We start from the raw sequence: 21,065 nt of genomic DNA, 5'->3' as shown, positions 1-21,065 counted from the left end.
GATATTTATGTAAACAAAAAAACCTTTGGTTGAATTAAACTTCTGCTGTTTCTCTCTTGACTTCCACCTCCTCTAATTCCCAGTAAACACTGACTGGACATGGTTTGACCTGGGAAGGTTTCTCTGCCCCCTCACCTCTCTACCACTACTAGCCAGTCCCAAAAAGCCAAAACCAAAAACCAACAAAAAATAAAATCCAAGACAACATAGAAAAATGGAATAATCTCCAAGCAAAGTCAATAAGAGATACCAGAAGAGCTTCCTAATTTACAGAAAGGGATTCTAAACTTCCTGGGCTATTCCCCTGCCCAGAATAATGCCATTAGAGGAAAAGGAACCAACAACAACAACAAAAAACAACTCATGGTAGTAGGTTTAAAACCAGTATATATATATCTCAATATATACAGACATACACGATTCTGCCACACGTTGTTTTTGGTCCTTTAACCCTCCCACGCCCGTATTAAACGAGTTTTGAGGTAAAAGAATTTTAAAAATTCAATGGGCAAAAGTAAACCACCACCACTTAAGTACTGTACGTCGTTTGGGTGAAATGCAAGAGAAGGCTTGTGTAGTATTGTACCTTAATTATACATAACTCTGGAAAGAGGCTGGGCCAGGCAACGAGGGGTATGAGAATGAAATAAAATTACCCCTGAGTATCAAACTGGACACATTTAATGTGGCATGAACACAATGTTGCTTGAACGACTAGGGTAAACAAAAACCAGGAGAGCTTGGAGCTGTATGATATTCCAAATCCGCACAGTTTAAAAAACCCTTTATATTTATATATATTTATATATAATTTATATAGTGCTCTTCTGAGCCAGATCATGGCATAACAACATACAAAGACACACATTATAGTTGACGAGCAGGAAAGAAGGTGGCATAAGCCAGTTGCTTTTTTGTAACGCAGTTCTTGTGGGCATCCTACGGACGGCTGCGTGTGTTTTGCATACAGTGTTTTTTGGTTGGTTTTTTTTTTTTTTTTTTTTAAGTAACATCAAACTACTAAATAATAATGCAATTGAACTTATCAAGAATGGTAAGAGGTGGCAATGGGCCAGCAAATTTCAAGACCAGACTAATGCTTTGGCGAGGCTGTAACACAAGGACAACGCCATCAGGTAGATGAGGGTGGTCTTGGGGAGGAAGTGACAGCTTTGGTACCCATTGTGTCGCAGAGACGTTGGACAAGGTGTGTTCCCTGTTCTGTGCGCACATCTTTGGGTGAGTGTCATTTATTCCAAAGAATACACGAACACATTTTGCCCCATCTTTATAGCGCGATATGGGTCTGATAAGGAGGGAGTGCTGCCCACCCCCAAAGTGATTTCTGCTTGTCTACACTGGGGGGGGGGGGGGGGGGGAAATCAAATTTCATTATTGCTAACATGAGAGTAAGCCTCAGGGTTGTCTCCTCTCTCTCACGTTGATGTAACTGTGCAGACTTTAGGGGAGTTACTTTGAATTTACACCAGTGTCACCAATATCAGCATCTGGCCCTCAGTGTAGACAAAAACACATTGAGCCAGATCCTCAGAAGCTGTACATCGGCATAGCTCCACTGACTCCTGGGACCCAACAATCTTTGGCTACCTGAGTGCTAAATCATGTGAGTTAATGCATGTTCTAACATGGTGCAGTTTCTCAGGGCAGACAAACAAACCTTAAGGTGGATACCTCAGTTCTAGGAGTTCACATCTCCGTTGGCAGCTAGCATCTCAGTTGGGAAGCGCCTTTTTGTTCAATTGCACATCAGATTTTCAGAGGTGCTGCAGCTCCCATTGGCTCCAGATAGAGAGTTTTCAGGGTGGCTCCATGCCTCTAAAAATACTCAGATCCTAAATATCGAGTGGAAACGAGCATGTAGTTTAGTGCTAGCCAGTTTCAGGCGTGCTTTTTTCAAGGGGGGTTTGGAATTTCACTAAAGGGAGCATCAAAATGGTATTCATACATTGGTTTAAAAAAAAAAAAAAGTTCAAAGAGCATGAGAAAGTGAAATGGACCATAAACAGAAAGTAAGAGAGAGCAGAGGCCAGTTTCACCCTCCAAGCCGAATCAAGTGCCAAAAATATATATATATATATAAACGAACAACATCGATGAGGAGGAAAGTGTACCAGATTTTGAAACTCCCTTTCAAAATTGAATCAAAGGTGAGGGGAGGAGGGACGGGGACAGGCTAATTAGACACATAGGAATCCATACATGGGAACATTCTCAACAGCTACCCTTTCAGAAATATGCTCACATTCCAATGAAGTGGCATGAAAGCCACAAACTCTTACTTAGCAAATTTGTAGCCCATAAGAGAGAGACATGGCTTTTTAAAGTCCAATTGCAACTTGAGATTCTGAAGTTAGGAGACAAGGAATCTCTTCATCTACAGCATCAGCATCTTAATAAACAAGAGCCTGTTTGGAGGCTAGATCTTGCCACTTGAGCTGTGCAGACAAACCCACAAGGTCATGTGAAACCTTGTTAATTTCCTTATGGCCCAGAGGTTGCCTGTGCAGACCCAGCTGCAAAATCTGCTCCTTGGAGAAACATCAAAAGTCATGCTTGTTCCAGGGCATCCTCCCTCCGCAGGGACAGCACGGTGTTGGTGACACATCCAAACGTTACAGGGAGTGACGTGAGACTCAGACAGTACCATGAGAAGAGGCATGATAGGCACTCATTGGGGAGATGTGGTTTTTTAAAATTAAAGCAAACAAATGAAAAAGAAAGGAAAGATTGTTCTGCCGGAGCTGGGAAAAATACCTCACGCTCACAGAACACATCCGCTTTCGGGTGGGTTTTCCCCATGTCACACACCAGCCTCTTCTGATTCCACACAAAGACGTTCCACCATGTGCCTTCCATGTAAGCTGAGTTCCCAGGAGAGCCCAAGCGCAGGGATTTTTTTTTTTTTTTTTTTTAAACTTACTTACACTCTCCCTCTCTCTCTCACACATACACACGCCCGTCTCTGAGGCAGTTAGAGGATTTTTTTTAACCTTTGATGTTCTGTTTTAAAGCTACAGACAGTTGCAAAGAAGGAAGAGATGCTTCTCTGGCTTTGGATCCGCAGTGCACCAAGGATCGCCCTAAGAACTGAGCTTTTTATAGAATTTCTCTGTGATCCATCACCACACACAGAGGCCTTTTGGGAATACCTGCACAAGTAATATTTTCAAACACAAACCCCATTAAGGGTCTGACCCTAGTCTTATTAAGGACAATGGAAGTGTCCCCATTGATTTCAAGTGAAGCAAGATCAGGACCATCAGAAATGGTTGCATATGGGATCTGATCTGATGCTAGAGAGCTGCCCTATTTAGACTTTCATGACGGGGCAAGGCAGCCTGGCTGGAGCTGCAGCAATGCATGCTGGGACCTGTGCTCTCCATGTACACCTCTATATATTGAAAGTGACTGGAGCCTGTTTCCATTTTAGTCACGTGAAGGGTCTCATCCGAAGCTTGTTTACATTAACAGGACTTTTCCCATTAACTTCAATGGGCTTTGGATCATGTCCAAAGGCTCCTGATATAATGCCAACGTGACCCCACTCTGTTGGGCAGAAGTCAGGCACTGCTGCTCTGGAGTGCAGCTGGGAGCGCAACAATCCATCCTTGCCCAAACCTCTCCTGCCTGGCTTGCAATATTAGTGTTAGCACTCTCCCTTCCTCTTGCCCTTTTGGTTTAACCGGTTCAAGGTGAACAAACTCAGACAGTGTGGCAGAGGCTTTGGTTTAAACAGAGGCAATTCTATTGCTAAAGAGAAAGGACTTCCTTGAGTGGAGAGGTTACAGTTCAAATCCTCATCATCCTAACTGTATAGTACCAAGAGACACCACATTAATACTGGCAGAGCACATCTTTACTGGGCCCCACAGAACCAGCTGTGGGTGCCCAGAATGGATATCATGCCAGGCAGCATGTTCAAAAAAAATGGACACAAGTGGAGACAGAGGTGAACACGCCAGGTGTGTGGTTTTGACTTCAGAGACTAATAAAACAATTGTGGTGGCAGAGAGAGGGAAAAAAAATGATTATCCTGGAAGAGAACAGTGCTGAAGTTTAAGCTCCCAAACCTGGTGCGGTCCATTTACAAAGGAACCAGCTGGCCAACTAATCCAATGCAGGACGCATTCTAGCAGAACAGCAGCGTGTCTCATAGACCTTGGCTAGCACCCATTCTGAAGGATCTCAAGTACCGATGATGCTAGCTGTATCCTCAAGAGAAGCTACCATGAGCTTTCAGTGAAACTCACTGCCCAAAGCTAACAGGAATCTCTGCTAGAGAGCAAAGGAAGAGAGGGAAAGGATCCCTAATACTTTTGGGGACCAAAAAAAGAAAAAGACAAAAAAAGAAAAAGACTTTTTTGAAATAAAAAAATGTTACATTCCCTGAAAGTGAAATAAAATCTTCAGTGAAAATCTGGATTTATGCAGCAAAGGCAACTGCTGAGGGGCTTGAGGTTGAAAGAAGTGGGTTAAGAAGATCTATAACAGACAAGGGTCAGAGAGACACGAGACTAAAGCAAGAGATCGCACCCTGGAGAGAGATGAAATGGTAGTCATCCCTCCTTCTCTCTAGCATATCCTTTGTTGAGAACACAGAGCAGTAAAGCAGTAATGCACAATTCCGGTCTACCTTCATAAATGCGTACAAACAGCATCTGTAAACTTTGGTTTAAAACAATAACTTAAAAGTCAAAAGAAAGCAAATGACTGATGAGAAGAAAAACTCTGCAGGCATTTCTTTTTTGGCTGGCACGGGGGACGGAGCAAAGTGAAAGCACACGCACACAAAAGAAGTTGAAAGGAAAAGTTTTGGTTTATGCTTCTGGCCTAGGAAAAGGTCTTTGGTCAACAGTTAAGCCAATTGCAAAACAGTCTGTAGAAGGAGCTGGGGAGGGATTTAAGTGTGGTCTCAAGCTGAAGAAGATAGGCCAGGTGTGTATGTGTGTGGGAGGGTTAGATGCTCAAAAGGTCTCTGGAATTGAATTGTGTCCCCAGAAATGCAGAGACGCCCCAGAGAGAAGCAGAGGTTTTTAGTCTCACTTTCTACACTTCATCAGCAGGCTGTCTATCAAACTTGGTCATCTTTGTATTTTTCCAAGGGGGTGGGGGTGGGGGGGGGGGATACTGGGGATCAAGCTTGCCTTCACTGCTTTGCATGGCTATTCCACTCTCCATGGAGGGCTCCAAACAAGTAGCCGGAGACTGAGTAGCATTAGGAATTCTACTGCCTTCTTCCAATAACTACAACCCTTCTGGGACTGCTCCCACTCTCCTCTTTCCCCAAAGGCGTGAAGGACTCTCTCTTTAAGGCAGCTTCTCCCCACTTTACCGCCCCCAGACAGAATTTTCCAATCGCTCTGCAGCTTTGGAGAGATATGACCGGGAAGCAGTGGAACCAGGGAAAAGACGCATGTTCAATGGAGACATCTAGTGTGGGCTCTGGGGAATGCTGGCAGCAATTCTGATCGGGGACTGTGGCATTTCTTTCACAAATTCCAGCCACAAGCATAAAGTAAGAGACTGTTCTTCACTCCCCCCCACCCCAGACTTTGTCTAGACTGGATAAATCTCCATTGTAAAGCAGTTAGGGCACAGATCTCTGGGATAACAAAGAGAGAGGATAAGGAGAAGGGAAACTTTGGTGCAAGGAGGATACATTTCATCCGTTACTATGGGCAATACAGCTGCTCTCTGATCTTAAATAGCCATTCAAGACTTTGAGAACCTGGGAGCAGGAGTGCAAAGGTGACAAAAAAAGCTGGGTTATCTACTGGCTGATGTGCAACAAGTGCTTTTAAAAAGCACTGGCCCCGGGGCCAGCGGTGTGAAGCACATAACACTTCGCAGTTATACGGCATCTTCCCGTTTTAGGGTCTCCAAAAGCAGCAGTAGCAAAACAAGTTAGCAGGGGGCCAAAAGGGGAGGAGGGGGAAATCGGAGTTCTAGACTCTAGTCCCTCGCTCATGAATGGGCAAGGAATACAGTGGGTGGGAATTGCGAGTGTCACTCTCCAGTGAGCCCTCTGGTCAATACTGGAATCACCCTGATGGGTTCTGGGAAGAGTTTTTTGCTCAGTTGGAAGGTCAGCTGTTGTTCTACTAAGGTGTGGGTGGGCGGCTGGGGGGAGAGAGAATTTTGGGTCCCAGCTGTTGGTGGAAGGAGACTCTCAAAAGGGATTTGACACAGAAGACAGACAGACGGTAGGATTTGTGACACCTAATCCGGAGGCTTACTCAGTCTGGGCTGTATGGAGGGACGGAGCGCTAGCGGCTACCCACCTACTTCAGGAGAAGAAAAGGGCCTGGCGTTTGGAAGCAGGCTGTAGAGGAGGGGTCTTCGTACACTCTTGGTTAACAAGTGCCCATTTCTGTGCACGCTGCCCCAGACAATTCAAACACAAAACACATCATATAGAAGCAAATACCCCTTGTGAGTGGGTGGAGAAGGAGGTGCCATGTGACCCCCGAGATCCAAAGGCACCAGCTGATATTAAGGAGCTGGGGGGAGGCAGGTGGGAGGGGGTGTAACTCTGCCCAGCCCTTTTTCATGTGATCCCAGCATCCTCCTCAGCCCTGACCCTGCTTGTCCCATGCCAGGGCACTTCCCTTGTGAACGATAACTCCATCTTGCATTGTTAAAGGGGAACTGCAACGTGAGATGAAAACTGAGTTCCAGAGAGCACCGCGTTATTTGCCACCATCCCCTGGAGCAGGGTTGGGTGTGAGAGGATTGATTCAACACCGAAATCACTTTCAGTCGTACCTGCCAATCTTTGAAATGGGGATATAAAGAGAGAGACAGGGCTTTTAGCTCCATACAGATATCCTGGAGTGGGAGAGTTATTGGAGGGGCAGAGGGTGGGGAGGGGAGATTTTTGGGCAAGTTGGATCTGGATCCAAACTGTGAGCAGCTGGGACCCTTCATCACACAGAATGCATCATTCTGTGACATCCCTCAACAGCACATGGTGTCTGCGACAGGAGAGCGTAGGTGAACCAGCACTAAGAGGAACTTCGGAACAAGTTAAAAACACGCGTTGCCATGCTGGCTGTCCCTTGCGTCCTGCATCAGTGGGAGCCACTGAGCGTCTGGAGCTGCGCTTAATTCTGCATTCATCTTGGCTTTTGCAATTTGCCTTTAGGAGATGGAGGGGAGGGAGGGGAGGGTTGGGTGGTGAAGGAAAAGAAATGCTGAGGTGAGGTGAGAACCGGAAGGGGTTGCTGTGCTGGCTTCAGCGATGAGTTCAAGCACCTCTGTGGAGATAACCTCCTCGAGGTAAATCCACAGCCTTGGAAGGACATGGAGAAAGTCCCAGAGAAGTGGGTCTGTTCCAGAGACACACACCAGGAGAATAAACCCTCTCAAGACACACGCACCTGCCTCCATCTCCCAACACTCCCATACAGGATCCAATCCTATAACCAAACCGTTCAGCTTGCCAAAGTCTCATAGGTGCTGGGGGGTGGGTATCAATGTCCCATCCGGGAGGCTGGACAGAGGAACCTTTGGAAGTTTGCTGCTTTCTGCAAAGAGAAAAGCCCTTGGGCAGTGTGACGTGAGGTAACAAATACACAACCAACAAAAATCAAGAAGGGAGAGAAGGGGTTTGGTGTTTGGATTTTTTTTTTTTTTTTTTTTTTTTTGGCATTAACACCGTCTGTTCACCTGAACTATGGACCTTCTATCCCTAAAAATCTTTTGGTATCTTCCTGTCTTGACAAGAAATAGCTTGCACCCAGTTTGCTGTGACATGTACTCTGGGCCCAAGACTGATGTCAGCCAGGGTGGCGGGACCCCGGGCTGCGCGCTGTGGGCGAACGGGAGCCAAGTGCTTGGGTCTAGCTCAGCTCTGTCCGGCCACAGCAGAGGAAGGGCCCCACAGTGACCTTACAGTACGTATTGCTTTAGGATTGTCCCGGTCACCTCAGGTGGCTGAGCTCCTGTTTTGATTCAGAGTCAAGCCAGACCCCACGCCCCCTCCTTTCGATTCTGCTGTCTCGTCCCGCTCAGCTTCACTAATACGAACCAGAACACGCAAAAACCCAAGCCAGGATGGCTTAGTGGATGAGTCTTCCATTAACAAGCCCTTCCTTAAACGCCCTGCACCTAGGAAGGAAAGAAGGAGGCTTCAAAAAGCAGGCACAGACCCTGCTCAATATTTCACCCCATGAGAACTTTTCATCGACACAGAGAAGGGGGATGGAAGGGGAGCTGGGAGAAGGAGAAGGATCTGGATACAATGTTCTGCAGAGAAGGGCTCGAGTCTTTCCCTGAATTCAAACTCGCATTCGGTCCTCGTTTTCATCTCTGATGCCAGGTGCTAACTTCTGACTGGGCCGCTGCTGTCCTTCCAACACTTCCACAGCATGAGACAGGGTGGGAGAGATGCCTTTTCTTCATTTTCAAGGGCACCAAAGCACACAGGCAGAGCATCCACTCCTGCTGTTGAGTGTTTGCATTTGACTGGATAAAGTGGACCACCACTGCGATGCTACTGTGCCTCTCTAGAGCAGGGCAGGAGAGGGAACAGGAGTGAGGAAGGAGGGGGATAAACACAGGTTGGCTATTCTGTTCTCCAAGTGGTTTAGCATTTGGCAGTAAGACCCACGGGAGGGAACAGCGTGAGGGGTCTGCGTAAGGCGACGCCAAGCTCAGGCTCCCATGGACGCAACTGGTTCTTTTCCTCCACAGCCAGGAAAGGAACCAAGATAAGAATGAGCTGAACTTCCAGGCCATCGTGGAGATCTTGTTTCCAACTGCTGGTCGGATATCTGGAGATGGGGGTCTGTGGGGTGAAAAGTTTCTCCTAGTGCAAAATCCACTGAGGGCAGAATGACTGGTGGGTTCCCCGAGTCACAGATGATTTCTTCCAAAAGGGAGGCGGTAATGGGAGGGGGAGGGCATGTTCATGGAGTCGTGTAGCTTGCACATTGTCCCTGTTGGGCAGAAGTCCCCGTTGCTTGGGGAGAACCTCACATGGAACAGAGTAGTCACCTCACCACTGGAAAAGCCCAGAGCATGGACTGAGACCCACCAAAATACTGAGAAAACCAACGTGACGGGACAGGAGGCGCCTTCCTTTTGCCATGAAGTTGGAAAACGGGGAGTAAGGACAAAATTTCGGACAGAAACAACCTACCATCCTCGTTCACCAATCACTAACCAAAGGGGAGGGATTGTTTTTCTCTGCATGTCCCCTGTTGTGGGAGTCTTAATAGTCACTGGGACGGGGATGGGGAGATGTGGGGGAGGAGGGATGTGCCTTCAGCAACAGGTTGCACCGAAGAAATCCTTTTGCATTGTCTGGTTAACGCTGAAGGTCACCTTGAGGAGATGGGAGCCGTTGCTGTGTCTCCGACTGGGGCGGGGGCGAAGTGCTTGCCCCCAGGTGAGGAGGGAGAGCCCTTAAGACAAGTCTTCCACCGGCAGCTCCTCCTCTAGGTCCCTGTCCTCTGGGATCGTCACATTCTGATTGGTGGTAGCCATGAGAGAGATGGGCCTGCTGTCGTCCTCAGCCTCAGCTGGTTCTTCCTTCACGTGGACTTGATGGCTGAAGGGAACCAAGGGGAGATGAAGCTTAAAGCCTATGCTGAGAGAGTGGGATGAGGTATTGGGGGGTGGAGTACAGGACCTGTCAGGTACCCTCCAGCTATTGTTCCATGGCCCATATGAGATGAGGTGGCAACCCCCCCAAAACTCTGTCAACTGGCACCATTCCTGTCATTCTCCGGACGTGGAGGCTGCTCTCCCCCCAGCTGCAACAGGTGTCCCTCCGAGTTGGGGCAGCATGCGACAGAAGCATGCCCTGCCATTGCCCGGGCTGAGTGAGCTCTGTGGATACCCAGAGCGGTCAATCCAGCACTGTCCACCAGCCCTACTTTCACTTAGAGTCCATCAGAACTCTACGCTCGGATCCTGGCTCTGCTCTTTAACCCTAGATACGGGTCCAAACCACAGCCCTATCCTCTGACCCCTCCTGGGCTCATGTGTGACAACGCCAAGTCCTGGGGCATAGGCCCTATTGCTGTATCCGTTGACGCCCTGCTCTGCCTCCTGTCCTCTTGGCTTACAGCGTTTCATAAAAGCTACCGTCTCTCCCCTTCCCCCCCCCCAGCTTTGCATTCCCACTCTCTTCCCGCCCCTAGCCTAGAGCACAGCAGCTCTGAACGGCCACCACTGGAGCTCACCTGTACTGCTGCGGGGAAAGCCGGGGGCTGCTGCTGCCGTTGCTGTTGACTTGTTCCACGGTGCTGCTGACGTCGTCATGGCCGATGTGTAGCATGCCACTGGTGGAGCTGGTGTTGATCATGGTGGGGCTGTTCAGGAGGGGGAAGTTGCTCTCTGCCAGGGCCGCCTGCAACAGATGGACAGATCACAGATGCACCTGGGTGACAGCGTCAGCGCGGCATCGGCCAATTACACGAGTTTGGGCACCGTTTGGAGAACAGCTAGACAAAGGCTACGTAGAAACTGGCTCTGCCATGCCCTGCCCTGCCCGCCATCCAATCTCAACTGCCCCCCAACCTATCATGAGCCCAGGAAGGGGAGAGCAAGACCCCAAGAGGTTAATATCTCAACACTGGGTAGGCTAGGATGCCCAGTTTATTGGTAGCCAAGGAGTAGGGAATCACTGGGGTTAGTGCTCCTGAATCAAAGAGTAACCAATCAGGGGGTTATTGATCACTGGGATTAGGGCTCTCAAATTACTGGTATTAAAGAACTAGGTGTTCAACAGGATAGGCGTTCTTGAAGGCTGAAGGGTTATGGGACTAGTGTCAGCTCCCCAGAAGCTTGGCCAACAGGGTAACGTGTTAATAATCCCAGGTTATTTAGGCGCATTTAATGGCTGTACTCCAAGATTTTCTCTGGCTGAGAAAAGTGGTGGGGCTCGTGGAGCGCCTCTCTCCTGGTTCGGTTTGGGCCGTCGTACCGTGGAAGAGCGCTGGTAAGAAGGGGAGGATCTGGTAGGAGCAAAGGGCAAACTCAAGCTGGCTGGTTGGCTGGCATCAGGGGAGGGACCTTACCTGGTAACTGGCATTAAGTGCTCCGTAACTGAGTCCTGAAATCATATTTTTGACTAAAGTCGGACTCCTGCAAATGAGAAACAAAAAGAAGCATCTCTCAGGCTCCCGGCTCAGGGAATGGCAGGATCAGAGACGGAGCTCCACTGTGGAGGGCAAAGCAATAGCAGACACCCAGCACTTCAATTTCCCCGTGGCGCCGCTCCACTCACCAGCCCACCTGGACACATGCCCTGCCATCAGTAGACGGAGACAGGGAAGGAATGGAGGATGGCCGTTAGATGTCTCACCATTTTACCATCTCTCCTTTGATCCATGCTGGGCAATAGACCGGCCAGGATGTACAGGGAAGCGTGTATGAGCAAACCTGGACGTGCTCATGGCTTCGTTCCTGTTGTGGGTGGGTGGGGGATTTCCCACCCAAACTTTCAGATGGGGAAAGGGGCTTGGAGATAGTTTTAAAGGGCAGGCTAGAAGGCCCAGATCCAGTCACCAACAGCATGTCCTTTACATTTTCATCTCCTTCCCTCCCTCATAGGTTTCAGCGTCTTTCCAACCCCTTTTTTAATCTGTATTGCTCTTTTCCACCCCTTACTTCTCTTCCCCCTTCCCCTTCCTCTCAGTTTCTGCCCTTCTCCATCCAACCCTCCAGGAGGCTGCCAGAGGCAGAAGGAGATCAGCATTCACTCCCATGCTGCTGTGCAGCAGCTTTTCACCGACGGTGCTGGCAGCAATGCCTTCCCGTGGCCGGGGATCTCTGCACGCTGCATGCGCACCCATGGGCTTCTACAGGTGAGCGTGGCTAAGCACATGCCCATGCTGGCGAACACTCAAGATGCATGTCAGCAAGCGTGTGCACGCCAGGGGAGCGTTGTGCATATGTGCCTGGCTGTGAATGCACGAGGGGCTGGGTAGGATGCCGGGCAGTGCCTGGGGTTTTGCCTCAGAAGCTGGGCGCATGTGGGTGCAAGAGGCACGTGGCAGGGACGTGGATTAGAACCAAAGCCAGGGTCTGACGATTTCCAAGCCGTGGGGGGGGGGGGGTATTTCTGATCCAGACTTCGCAGCTCAGGCCCATCTCAGGGGTTACCACAGATGCGAACAGGCGGCTCGCCGAAGGACAACACACTAGGTGGGGCGTGTCATCGAGATCACGGGCAGCACATTGAAATGATTCCTGTGAGACTGGGTTTATCTACCATGCCTCCTTGCCAGCGCCCAGCAGGCGAGCTAGGATCCTGGCATCCCGGCTGAGCGCCCCATGGAGGAGGCGCTTAGGGGCAGGAGGGTGAGAAGAAAAACCCACCCTGTCATCTTTGGTGGCCTTCGCTTTTGGTACTCGTGTTCGTCAACTGTCCAGACAGCTCCCTTGACGTTCTCCACTCGCACAAAGCACTTGTGCAGGCTCAGGTTGTGGCGCACGGCATTCTGCAGAGGGGACAGAGGGAAAAATCAAAGCAGGGAAAGAAACACGCAGCAGCGCACACACCTCCCCGCCCTACGGCGATGGCGGAGAACCGCGCAGAGGCTCCTCTGGAAGCAGCTGACTCCCAATTTATAAGTAGGGCAGACGGTAACTCGTGGTACTCGCTGGGCTAGACACAGTCCTACCACCGGGATCGTCCTTAACCCTGGGACGTGGGTCACCTCAGCCGCATGCAGGGCTGATCTAGGGGGCGAAAGGTGGGCTTTAAGTGCCAGTAGCACTGGTGAATAGGGTGGGACTGGCAGCCCCACAGATGAAAGCCCTCCAGGCATGGCTTGGCCAATGGCTGCGCCGGCTTCCCACCCAGGCTGCATTTCACTCCTTGGGACGTCATCTTCAACTCCAAGGATGTGGCAGGGAGGGGTTAAGTCCTCACGGCTACTTGAGGAATTTCGGGATGCTGCTTCATGCCAGTCTGTGTGGGCCCCTCCCCACCAGCGTCTGGACTGAGACCTGCGTGAGAGCCCCCCGAGGATGGTAAACTTTAGTCACCAATGCCCACCATAGCCCACTGCTGATCCCTGAGCCTGATGCGCTGTGCTTTGCTAGCCATTTGTGACAAGGAGCGTCTCAAGCTGCTTCGGCCATCGCTCTCTGCCTCTGCCGACGGAGAGCAGCATCCCCCTCTGGAGCCTTCATGCTGAGGTGAGGAGTGGGTTTGAGGACAGGATCTTATCCCATCTCCCACCCCTCCAAGGCAGGCAGGCAGCACCCTTTCTGATACGCTGCCCAGATATCCATCTTAGGTCCTTATCCGGCCCCTGTGAGCATGGCATCTCACGGTCCTTAATGCACTTCTCACCACACCCGTGAGACAGGGCAGGGCTAGAATCCCCATTCAGAAGGTGGGGAAACTGAGGCATAGAGAAACTAATTGACCTGCCCAAGGTCACACAGGAAGTGAATCAAGAAGCAGGGAACTGAACTGGAGTCTTCTCAGTCCCCGGCTAACGCCGTAACCAGCACACCATCCTTCTACTCAGCACTGACCTCTATTAACATCCCTTAGAGGGAAATAGATGATCCCTGCAGCCGCCTTAATAAAAGCAATTGCTGCATCTTATCCCTGCCAGGGAGAGGAGAAGGAGAGATGGCAGGCAGGGTCCTACAGAAGCAACCTCCTCTCCGCCATCCCCAATCAGTCTGGGGATAAAACAGCCTCTTGTTATGAGCAGAACCCCCATTTTTTCCCTTCCCAAGGCCCAGCAACTCAATCCTGTGAGATTCCCCCTCCCTTCCGGAGGAGAGTGGCCGCTCTGAACTCCCACTAGCAGCAAGAAGAGCTGAGGGCGCTCAGCTGATGGCCAGTTGGGGCCCTCCGTGAGTCTTGCTCAGCCAAATCTTGAGCTTTTGGTGGAAGGCAGAGGAGAGAGGAGGACAGGGGAGGGGGGAACTCCATCAGAAAGGCGGCCGAGGAGCAGAGATGCACTCCTCACCCTTCTTAGCTCAGAGACGCTGGGCCCAGCGGGCTTTTGTTTTTTTGTTTTTTTTTGGTCCGTTCCTTCCCTTTATTCTTTCCGTCGCCCATCTTTACATTTCTAAATGTAAAATAAAGAGACACACACGTAGGCAGACGGCGCAGCCCCAAGAGATACCAGCTCCCTCTTTCCCTTCCCCACTCCCTGCCATTTGCTACTGCCCCTATTTCATTACCAATTTTAATTTGCCTCTAATTAAATCCTGTGTATTTTTCCGACTCACTTGCTAATCCATGAGGGAGGCAGGAGGCTGGAGTGGAATCTCTCTGAGCTATAATTACAAAGGGCCTAATCACGCCGGGGCTCTGCCTTTGAATAAATTTCCTTGCATTAAGGTTCTCAGATTCTCTGCTTTGCAAATGAGAATGACCCCAATTTCAGGAAGTTGGCCTCGGAGGGTTTTTTTTTTTTTTTTTTTTATTTCGAGTCCTGATTCGTGATGAGAGACTAATTCGTTACGCTAAAACATTAACAGCAATTTAAAAGGTCGAACGGGGGCCGTATAAACAAAAGAGCCAGCCAAGACAACATGGCAAAAGGAGAGACAGGGACAGGGACCAAAACCCCCGCGCTGGAAAGTGTTACAGTTCCCCAAAACTCATCCAATTGGACATTTTCCTCCTTTTTTCATTCAGAAAAACTAAAAAAACAAAAAAGTGCTACTCCGCCCTGCACCAATGCATCTGTTCCTGCCAAAGTAATGCCATGACCCGGTACATCCAGTATGGGTGTTGGGTCAGCAGCCTCTCTGAATTATTCCTGTTTCTACTGCAGCAGTGCCTATGGGCTCCACGTCAGATCATGGCCTCACTGTGCTAGGTGCTGTACATACAGCTAGCGAGACAGAGCCTGCCCCAGAAGGATTACTTTCTCCACTTTACAGAGGGGGAACTGAGGCACAGAGAGACTAAGGGTAACATTTTCAAAAGCACCGGGTGCGTCTACACTCGGTTTGAAACCCTGTGCCAGCGAGTCTCAGAGCCTGTGTCTACAAACGCACGTCAGTGATAGAAACAGCTGTGTAGACACCGAGGCTGGGGCTCTGAAGCTTAGGAAGGGGGGTGGTTTCTGAGCCCAAGCTGCCATGTCTACACAGCTGTTTTTAGCTGTCGACCTGGGCTGGGAGACTTGCCCCTGCGGGTTTTGGAGTGCAGTGTAGACGTACCGGTAACGATCCAGCAGCCTTCCCTTTGGGAAAAATCAGACTTAGGCTTTTCGGAGAGAGTTGGTGGGACTTAAGATTCTTGGTGACTTTTGAAAGTGCGGCTTAGGCTCCTAAGTCACTTTGGGTAAGTGCCTAAGTGACTACTAGTCCAAGGTCACACAGGGAGTCCGTGGCAGTGCAAGGCATCAAAACCAGAGGCCCAGTCCAGTGACTTAGCCACAAGCTCCCCTATCTCTACAGAGGTGTAGGCCCTGCACTTCATGTTCAATGTGTAGAACGATCCATGCTCCTTCCCCATCCCCGTCTGCAGCGGTGCCAACACGCACGGGAGATGGTTCCCACTGGTGCTCCTGAGGTCCCATGCTGCTGCTCTCACAAACAGGGGGCACGAGCCACTGGAAAAGCAAAGCTTTGCCATTCTCCTTAAAAACAATTTGGGGGGTGGGGGTGCGGTGGAGGGAGGACTTTCACTGGGATTCCTCCCCCACACTCAATGCCTTTGCCACTGCCACCATGCAAGGGGCTCAACTCTGGACTCCATCGGCCCTGCGCTCCTGCAGCGAGCCCAGGTCTCCCTACTGGTTCAGGAGCTACAAGACGTCGCTTCGGGAACTTCTTGCCCTCAGCTCTTCTGTATGGTGGCACGTCCCATGGACAAAGCCTTGGGCCAGATGGCTTTGATGAAGAGGAGTTTGGGTTTATTCTCTCAGGAGTTTGGATGTTCGGAAGGGGATCGTTTCCTGTCACCTGACAGATGGGACCTGTTCCGGATCCCGCTGTCCTTGAACCTGCGCAGTTCCTCCTTTAGCACACAAGCAGAGTGAAATAAATCTCCTGGATGGCTCCCACCTCCCTCCCTTCCTGTGTGCATACGGGATTCCTCCTTCAAACAAAGACCTGATTAAAGGAGTGAGGCACAGCAAGGCCACAACCCTTATTAAAAAATAATACCACCACACTGTACAGTAATGATTCAGTAACTCAACTGTAAGCAACACCCCACTATCACCGTAGAGTGCTGCCATGGGCGTATACACAAACATATTAGGAGAGGCAAAAAGTGGAGGAAAAAAATCAGTCAAAATATGGGGGGGGGGGGGGGGGAGGAAGAGAGAAAAAGGTGAAGGATTTTGTTTTGTTTATTAAAACTATTCTATATAGCTTAATAGAGAATTCTCTTCATTGCTGTCAAATTTGACAGGAGCGCTCAAAATACCTACAGAAAGGATCATATTCTCCATTCAGTTCGAGGGGATTTTAGAGTAGAATGGTTTCACTCCTACTGAATTCAATAGGGGCTTTTCCACAGAGGAAACTCTGCTCTCGATGATGTGGATGTAAATCCACTGAAGTCAATGGAGTACCCAGCTCACTGGCTGAGAGTCGAATGGTGCCTAGGGTTCCGACCAGAGATTAGGCTGCCATTGTGCTAGGTGCTGTACAAATACCTAAGGTATGTAAAAAAACACCCTTGCAAGCAGCAAGTCTTAGAAGCCAGGTCAACTGATTTGGCCTCGCTTATGAGCTAAAAATAGCAGTGTAGCTGATTGGGCCTGGGCGCTCAGATCCATTCCCTCCTCACTAGATTTGAGAGCTCGGATTCCAGCCCGAGCCTGTACATTGACACTGTAGTGCAAGCCTACATCCGTGGATCTGGCCTCTAAAAGACTCACTGATCTGTGTGTGTGTGTGTGTTTTTTTTAAGTGTAAATACACCCATAGTGAGAGAGAGTCTCTGCCCCAAAGAGCCTAAAACCTAATGAGACAAGGCAGGAGGGGGAACAGCCACAGAAATGAAACATGGTTTGGTCAGCAGAAGAGCTGGGACTAAAACCCAGATTGCCTGTCTCCTAGACCAGCATCCGAAGCACTAGACCAGCCTGTTTCTCAAGAGAAGCAGCTCCTTAGACACCAACTTTAATTGAAATACATTTACATGCAACACCCTAGGGCAGGAACGACGTGACCTGCCCATTAACTGGTAGATCCTCTCGTCGGCAAGTCTACCTCATCTATCTAGGCACCGTTCACTGCTGGAACTCTCTTTTGTCTTCCACTGGACAAGGATCCAAACCCCATCACCTATAAAGCTGCAGTTCCATGCGTTTCAGTGCCTAGGGCAGCGTCAGGGGTCCCCTGAATGGGCTACTAGAAGAGGCTAAACCACCCAGTGTTTTGAGTGGACTCATCACGAGGCAAGGTTGCTTGCCTCTTAACCAATGGCGTGGGGTGCAGCTTATGGGGAGACTCTCCCGCCTCGTCTCAGCTCCTCTGCTCTCAGGCGGCCTCCCTGTCTTATTTTAACATGGCTTTTGCATTTCGACAGAGTATTTATTTAGTGCCAGACTTGGCTGCTCTGTTTGCCTCTCATCTTTGTCTTGTCTAATGATGTTTGCTTTATGTCCCGGCCCTGCTTTCCCTCCCAACCCCTGCACCCGCCCCATCGCACTCGGTATTTTTCTGCTGTGCCTGCAGCATGCACTGTCACACCAACACACGCCATTACCCCTTCCTCTTCTCTCACTTCCTTCCTTCTCTGGGTGCTTTGCACTTCCCCAGCACCTCCCACCTGCCGATCACAAGTGATTCAAGGAAGGTGGCAAAATGTCAGAGCTAGTTGAGAAACAGTGGTGGTGGTGGGGAGGGGAGGGGGGATTTTTAAGGGTCCCCCACATCAGCTTTTTGTTTTTCAAGACATACTTTTTTCCATATCCTTCCCCCAATTCTTTTCAGTGGCAAAATGGAAAAAGGGAGAGAATAAAAGGGACAAAAGCCGGAGGTTGAAGGGGGGAAGCCCCTGCCAATACTAACATTTTGGTTTTTCATTAAAAAAAATTGAAAATTTAGGAGAAAAATTAAAGTTTTCTGCAAAAAATTTCATTTTTGGGGAGGAAAAAAAAGGCAATTTTTCCATCCTCAAATGTTTTTGCATGAAAAATTTTGGCCAGCTCTGCAAAATATTAATATTTCTGTTTTACGGATGGGGAAACTGAGGCAAACAGGGGAAGTAGAACAGTGACAGAACCAGAAATAGAACCCTGGAGTATTGGTTCTCATCCTCCCCGCTAGTCCTACGCCACTCCCAGAATTAGGAAGAGAGCCCAGGTGTTTTGACTCCCACGCCCTAAACCCTGGACATCACTCCTCTCCCTCCCCGAGCCAGGAATAGAATCCAGAAGTCCTTATTCTCACCATTATTTACCCTCTGTGAATGATGCCAGAGTCAAATGAGAGCGACAGGTGCCAGCCTGGTGTTGCCCCAAGACAGAAACAATCTGCTGGCTCTGGGGCTGCGATCGCTCCCGTGGGACCCCAAATGCACCCCGTGCAGGGCAGTGTTGGCAGAAGCGCTCATCACACGGAACTGGCCTGGTTGGCAAAGAGCTGCTCCCCTGTGAGTGCAATGCTCCACACAAGCCATCAGGGGGACTCGATGATTGGTGCAGGAACTCAACGGAGCCGTTAAAACAACTGGAGTCCTTCCTGGGCTTGTTTAACTGACCTCTTACACACGGAGCTGCTTAATACTACAGCTCGCTCTCTGTGTTCTGGAGGGGAATTAATGGGGCAGCTAAACAGGGAGCACAGTTCTACATGCCACTTTCTCCCTTCCACTGGAGGGGATATCCCCTCTTCTCCCCCCACAGAAGATGTTCTTGGTACACTTGCACCACAAGGGCAGAGATGGATTGTCCACGCACAAAGGCCTAATTGAGCAGAAGCAATTAACTTTATAACACTTTATCTCCAATTGCGGGAGGGTGGGTCCTAAATTCACACTACCCTGACACCAGGCTGTCCTCTCGGGGCTGTCAGATGCCAAGGAGGAGATGGGCGAAATGAAGGGGGGAGACAACAGAGGAGAGTGCTAGTGATAGCAAAGGAAACAAAGGGGAGAGAGAGAGAGAGAGGTGTGCAGCTGGAAAGATAGAGAGCAGGGATGTCTGAACAAAGCAGAGCTGGAAGCCCAATGACCCTACTCTAGTTAGCAAGGTAGCACCAGGACTGATGCCTACATGTGTGAGTGAGTGAAGGGGACTAATCGTTGAAACAAGCCCTTTGTGATGCACGATCACAGCATAAAACAGTCAACAGAAGCTCAGAAGATTTCAGGGAAGTTGAAATCAGGCCCCACAGCCCCAAAAAGGGCCCTGCAAGTTTGCTTTGCCAGCCCGCAGCATCGCACGTCCCGAATGCTGAACTGTAATGCACGGTGCCCATACTGCGGGACATGCACACAGGGGGTGGCCTAGACTCTGCATTCCTCTTCCCCGACACCATTATTCACGGTCAGTCATCCAGGCACAGCTGCCACATTCCAGCGGCAAACCCACTGATTTGGGAAAGGAGACACTTGTCAGCTAGTTTTGGGCCTGACCTTTAGATTTCATTTTAACATACAAGTGTGTGCGCACGCACATGCATGAGAGAGAGGGAGATGCAGAAAACTTTATATGAAAGGCTTCCGGGCTTTTTTCTGTCAGTAAAGTTCTACGACCTATGTTATGCAGGAGGCCAGACGAGACAAGCACAACGGTCCCTTCTGGCGTTGAAGTCTCTGGCCAGATTCTCGCCTGATGTAAATCAGAGGAGCTCTGCTGAATTCAGTGATGCCACACTGATCTATGCCAGCTAAGGAACGGGGCCTTTAATTCTGCAGGCACGAAGTCATTCAGAGACGGCCGGGGCGACACACGTCTGGTATTGCCTGAAGTCCTCAGATTGCCAGAAATCAGGCTAACGGGACTATGGCATGAAAACATGCCTGGTCTCGGTCACCGATCTCTTTCTTGTCATAAACTAAGACCAGATGTCCATGCCAATTGGACAGCTGCCTTTGATTCTGTTTCATCACTTCGGAATTGTTAACTCATCCATGAACTCTTTTTGTCCAAGAGGATGTGGCAGTGTTGAGGGGAATCCCTGTTTGACTTGTACGAATTCATGCTTTTTAAAAAATATAATGTGCACATGGCGCCTCGGAGATTCCCTTGACAATAAATTGTTATAAATAAAAAAAACAAAAACAGGCCATAAAGCGAAATTAACCAAACTATTCTCCACTATCCCTGCCAAGTGCTTGAAAAATAAAATGGAATAAATAGCTGAAAGTGAGAGAGACTTTTAAAATACTTTCACTCTGAATGTTCATAGTGCTCTGATAGAAAGTTTATAAAAGGTTAATAATAGCTGTTTGAAACCAGTTATAGACATGAGTAATTTGTGTTCTAGACGGATAGAAGCATGTCAGCATATGGTGGTGTAAGCAGGGCTGAACGAACTGTTTTTCAGTGGAAAATTGGGTTTTTGATAAAACTCTGTGTGTGTGTACGTACACATGTGCTATTTCTGCAGAAAATAGCAATTTGTTAATTTAAAATACCCCAACCACCTAGAAATGGAAATACTTTGATTTAGAAATGACATACCAGTGTCTCACAGGACTTATAGTCTGACTTCATGCTCCCACTCTCCTCTATGGGCTAGGCTCCCATGACTGACTTCATCCCCGATGATGCACCAGGGTTGGGCGACTCCCACGATACTCTGCCATCTCTGTCCCCAGAAGGGAGACAGTGGTGCATCATGGGAGAGGCAGTCTGATTAGGGAGCCCAGGCCTGCCCATGGCAATTCCGGGCCCCAGGGCAGAACAGTCAATGGCCCCCTAGAGAAAGGGAGGCTGAAGGTTTACGACACTACTTTTTATCCTTTTGATAACACATTAGAACCCACTCTGTACAAGTTGTGGCATTGCTTGATCCAGTTAACTACCCCCCCCCCTTTACTGCACCAATATTAAACAAATTGGAGTGGGCTTCTACCGGAAGTTTATGTTTATTTATTATGTGCTATGCATATTCCCGGGCGGCTGAGGAGGTGGTATCTGCTT

The 21,065-nt window shown here is 49.4% G+C and overlaps 1 protein-coding gene across 7 annotated transcripts in view; it reads right to left on the bottom strand.

Annotated features, from left to right (window-relative positions):
* Nucleotides 1-275: 275 nt before the first annotated feature.
* The window catches only part of FOXP4 (forkhead box P4), a 136,087-nt gene continuing 115,297 nt past the window's right edge, over nucleotides 276-21,065 (bottom strand). For 6 of the 7 annotated variants that reach the window (XM_067531804.1, XM_067531807.1, XM_067531808.1 and 3 more), the window contains exons 14-17: nucleotides 12,352-12,473; nucleotides 11,049-11,115; nucleotides 10,212-10,378; nucleotides 276-9,574 (exon numbers count right to left, since the gene is read on the bottom strand). In XM_067531804.1, coding sequence (XP_067387905.1) covers nucleotides 9,430-9,574; nucleotides 10,212-10,378; nucleotides 11,049-11,115; nucleotides 12,352-12,473 — 501 coding nt within the window. In that variant the 3' untranslated portion in view covers nucleotides 276-9,429. Of the gene's footprint in view, nucleotides 9,575-10,211; nucleotides 10,379-11,048; nucleotides 11,116-11,157; nucleotides 11,279-12,351; nucleotides 12,474-21,065 lie in introns of those variants that run through there. The other variant, XM_067531810.1, reaches the window with a different exon arrangement.

Source organism: Emydura macquarii, unplaced genomic scaffold, assembly GCF_026122565.2.
Source record: "Emydura macquarii macquarii isolate MOO-44397 ecotype Brisbane River unplaced genomic scaffold, CSIRO-AGI_Emac_v2 contig_3220, whole genome shotgun sequence".
Taxonomy (NCBI): domain Eukaryota; kingdom Metazoa; phylum Chordata; order Testudines; family Chelidae; genus Emydura; species Emydura macquarii.
The sequence above is the reverse complement of the archived record's forward strand: the minus strand, read 5'-3'. Positions and strand labels throughout refer to the sequence as shown.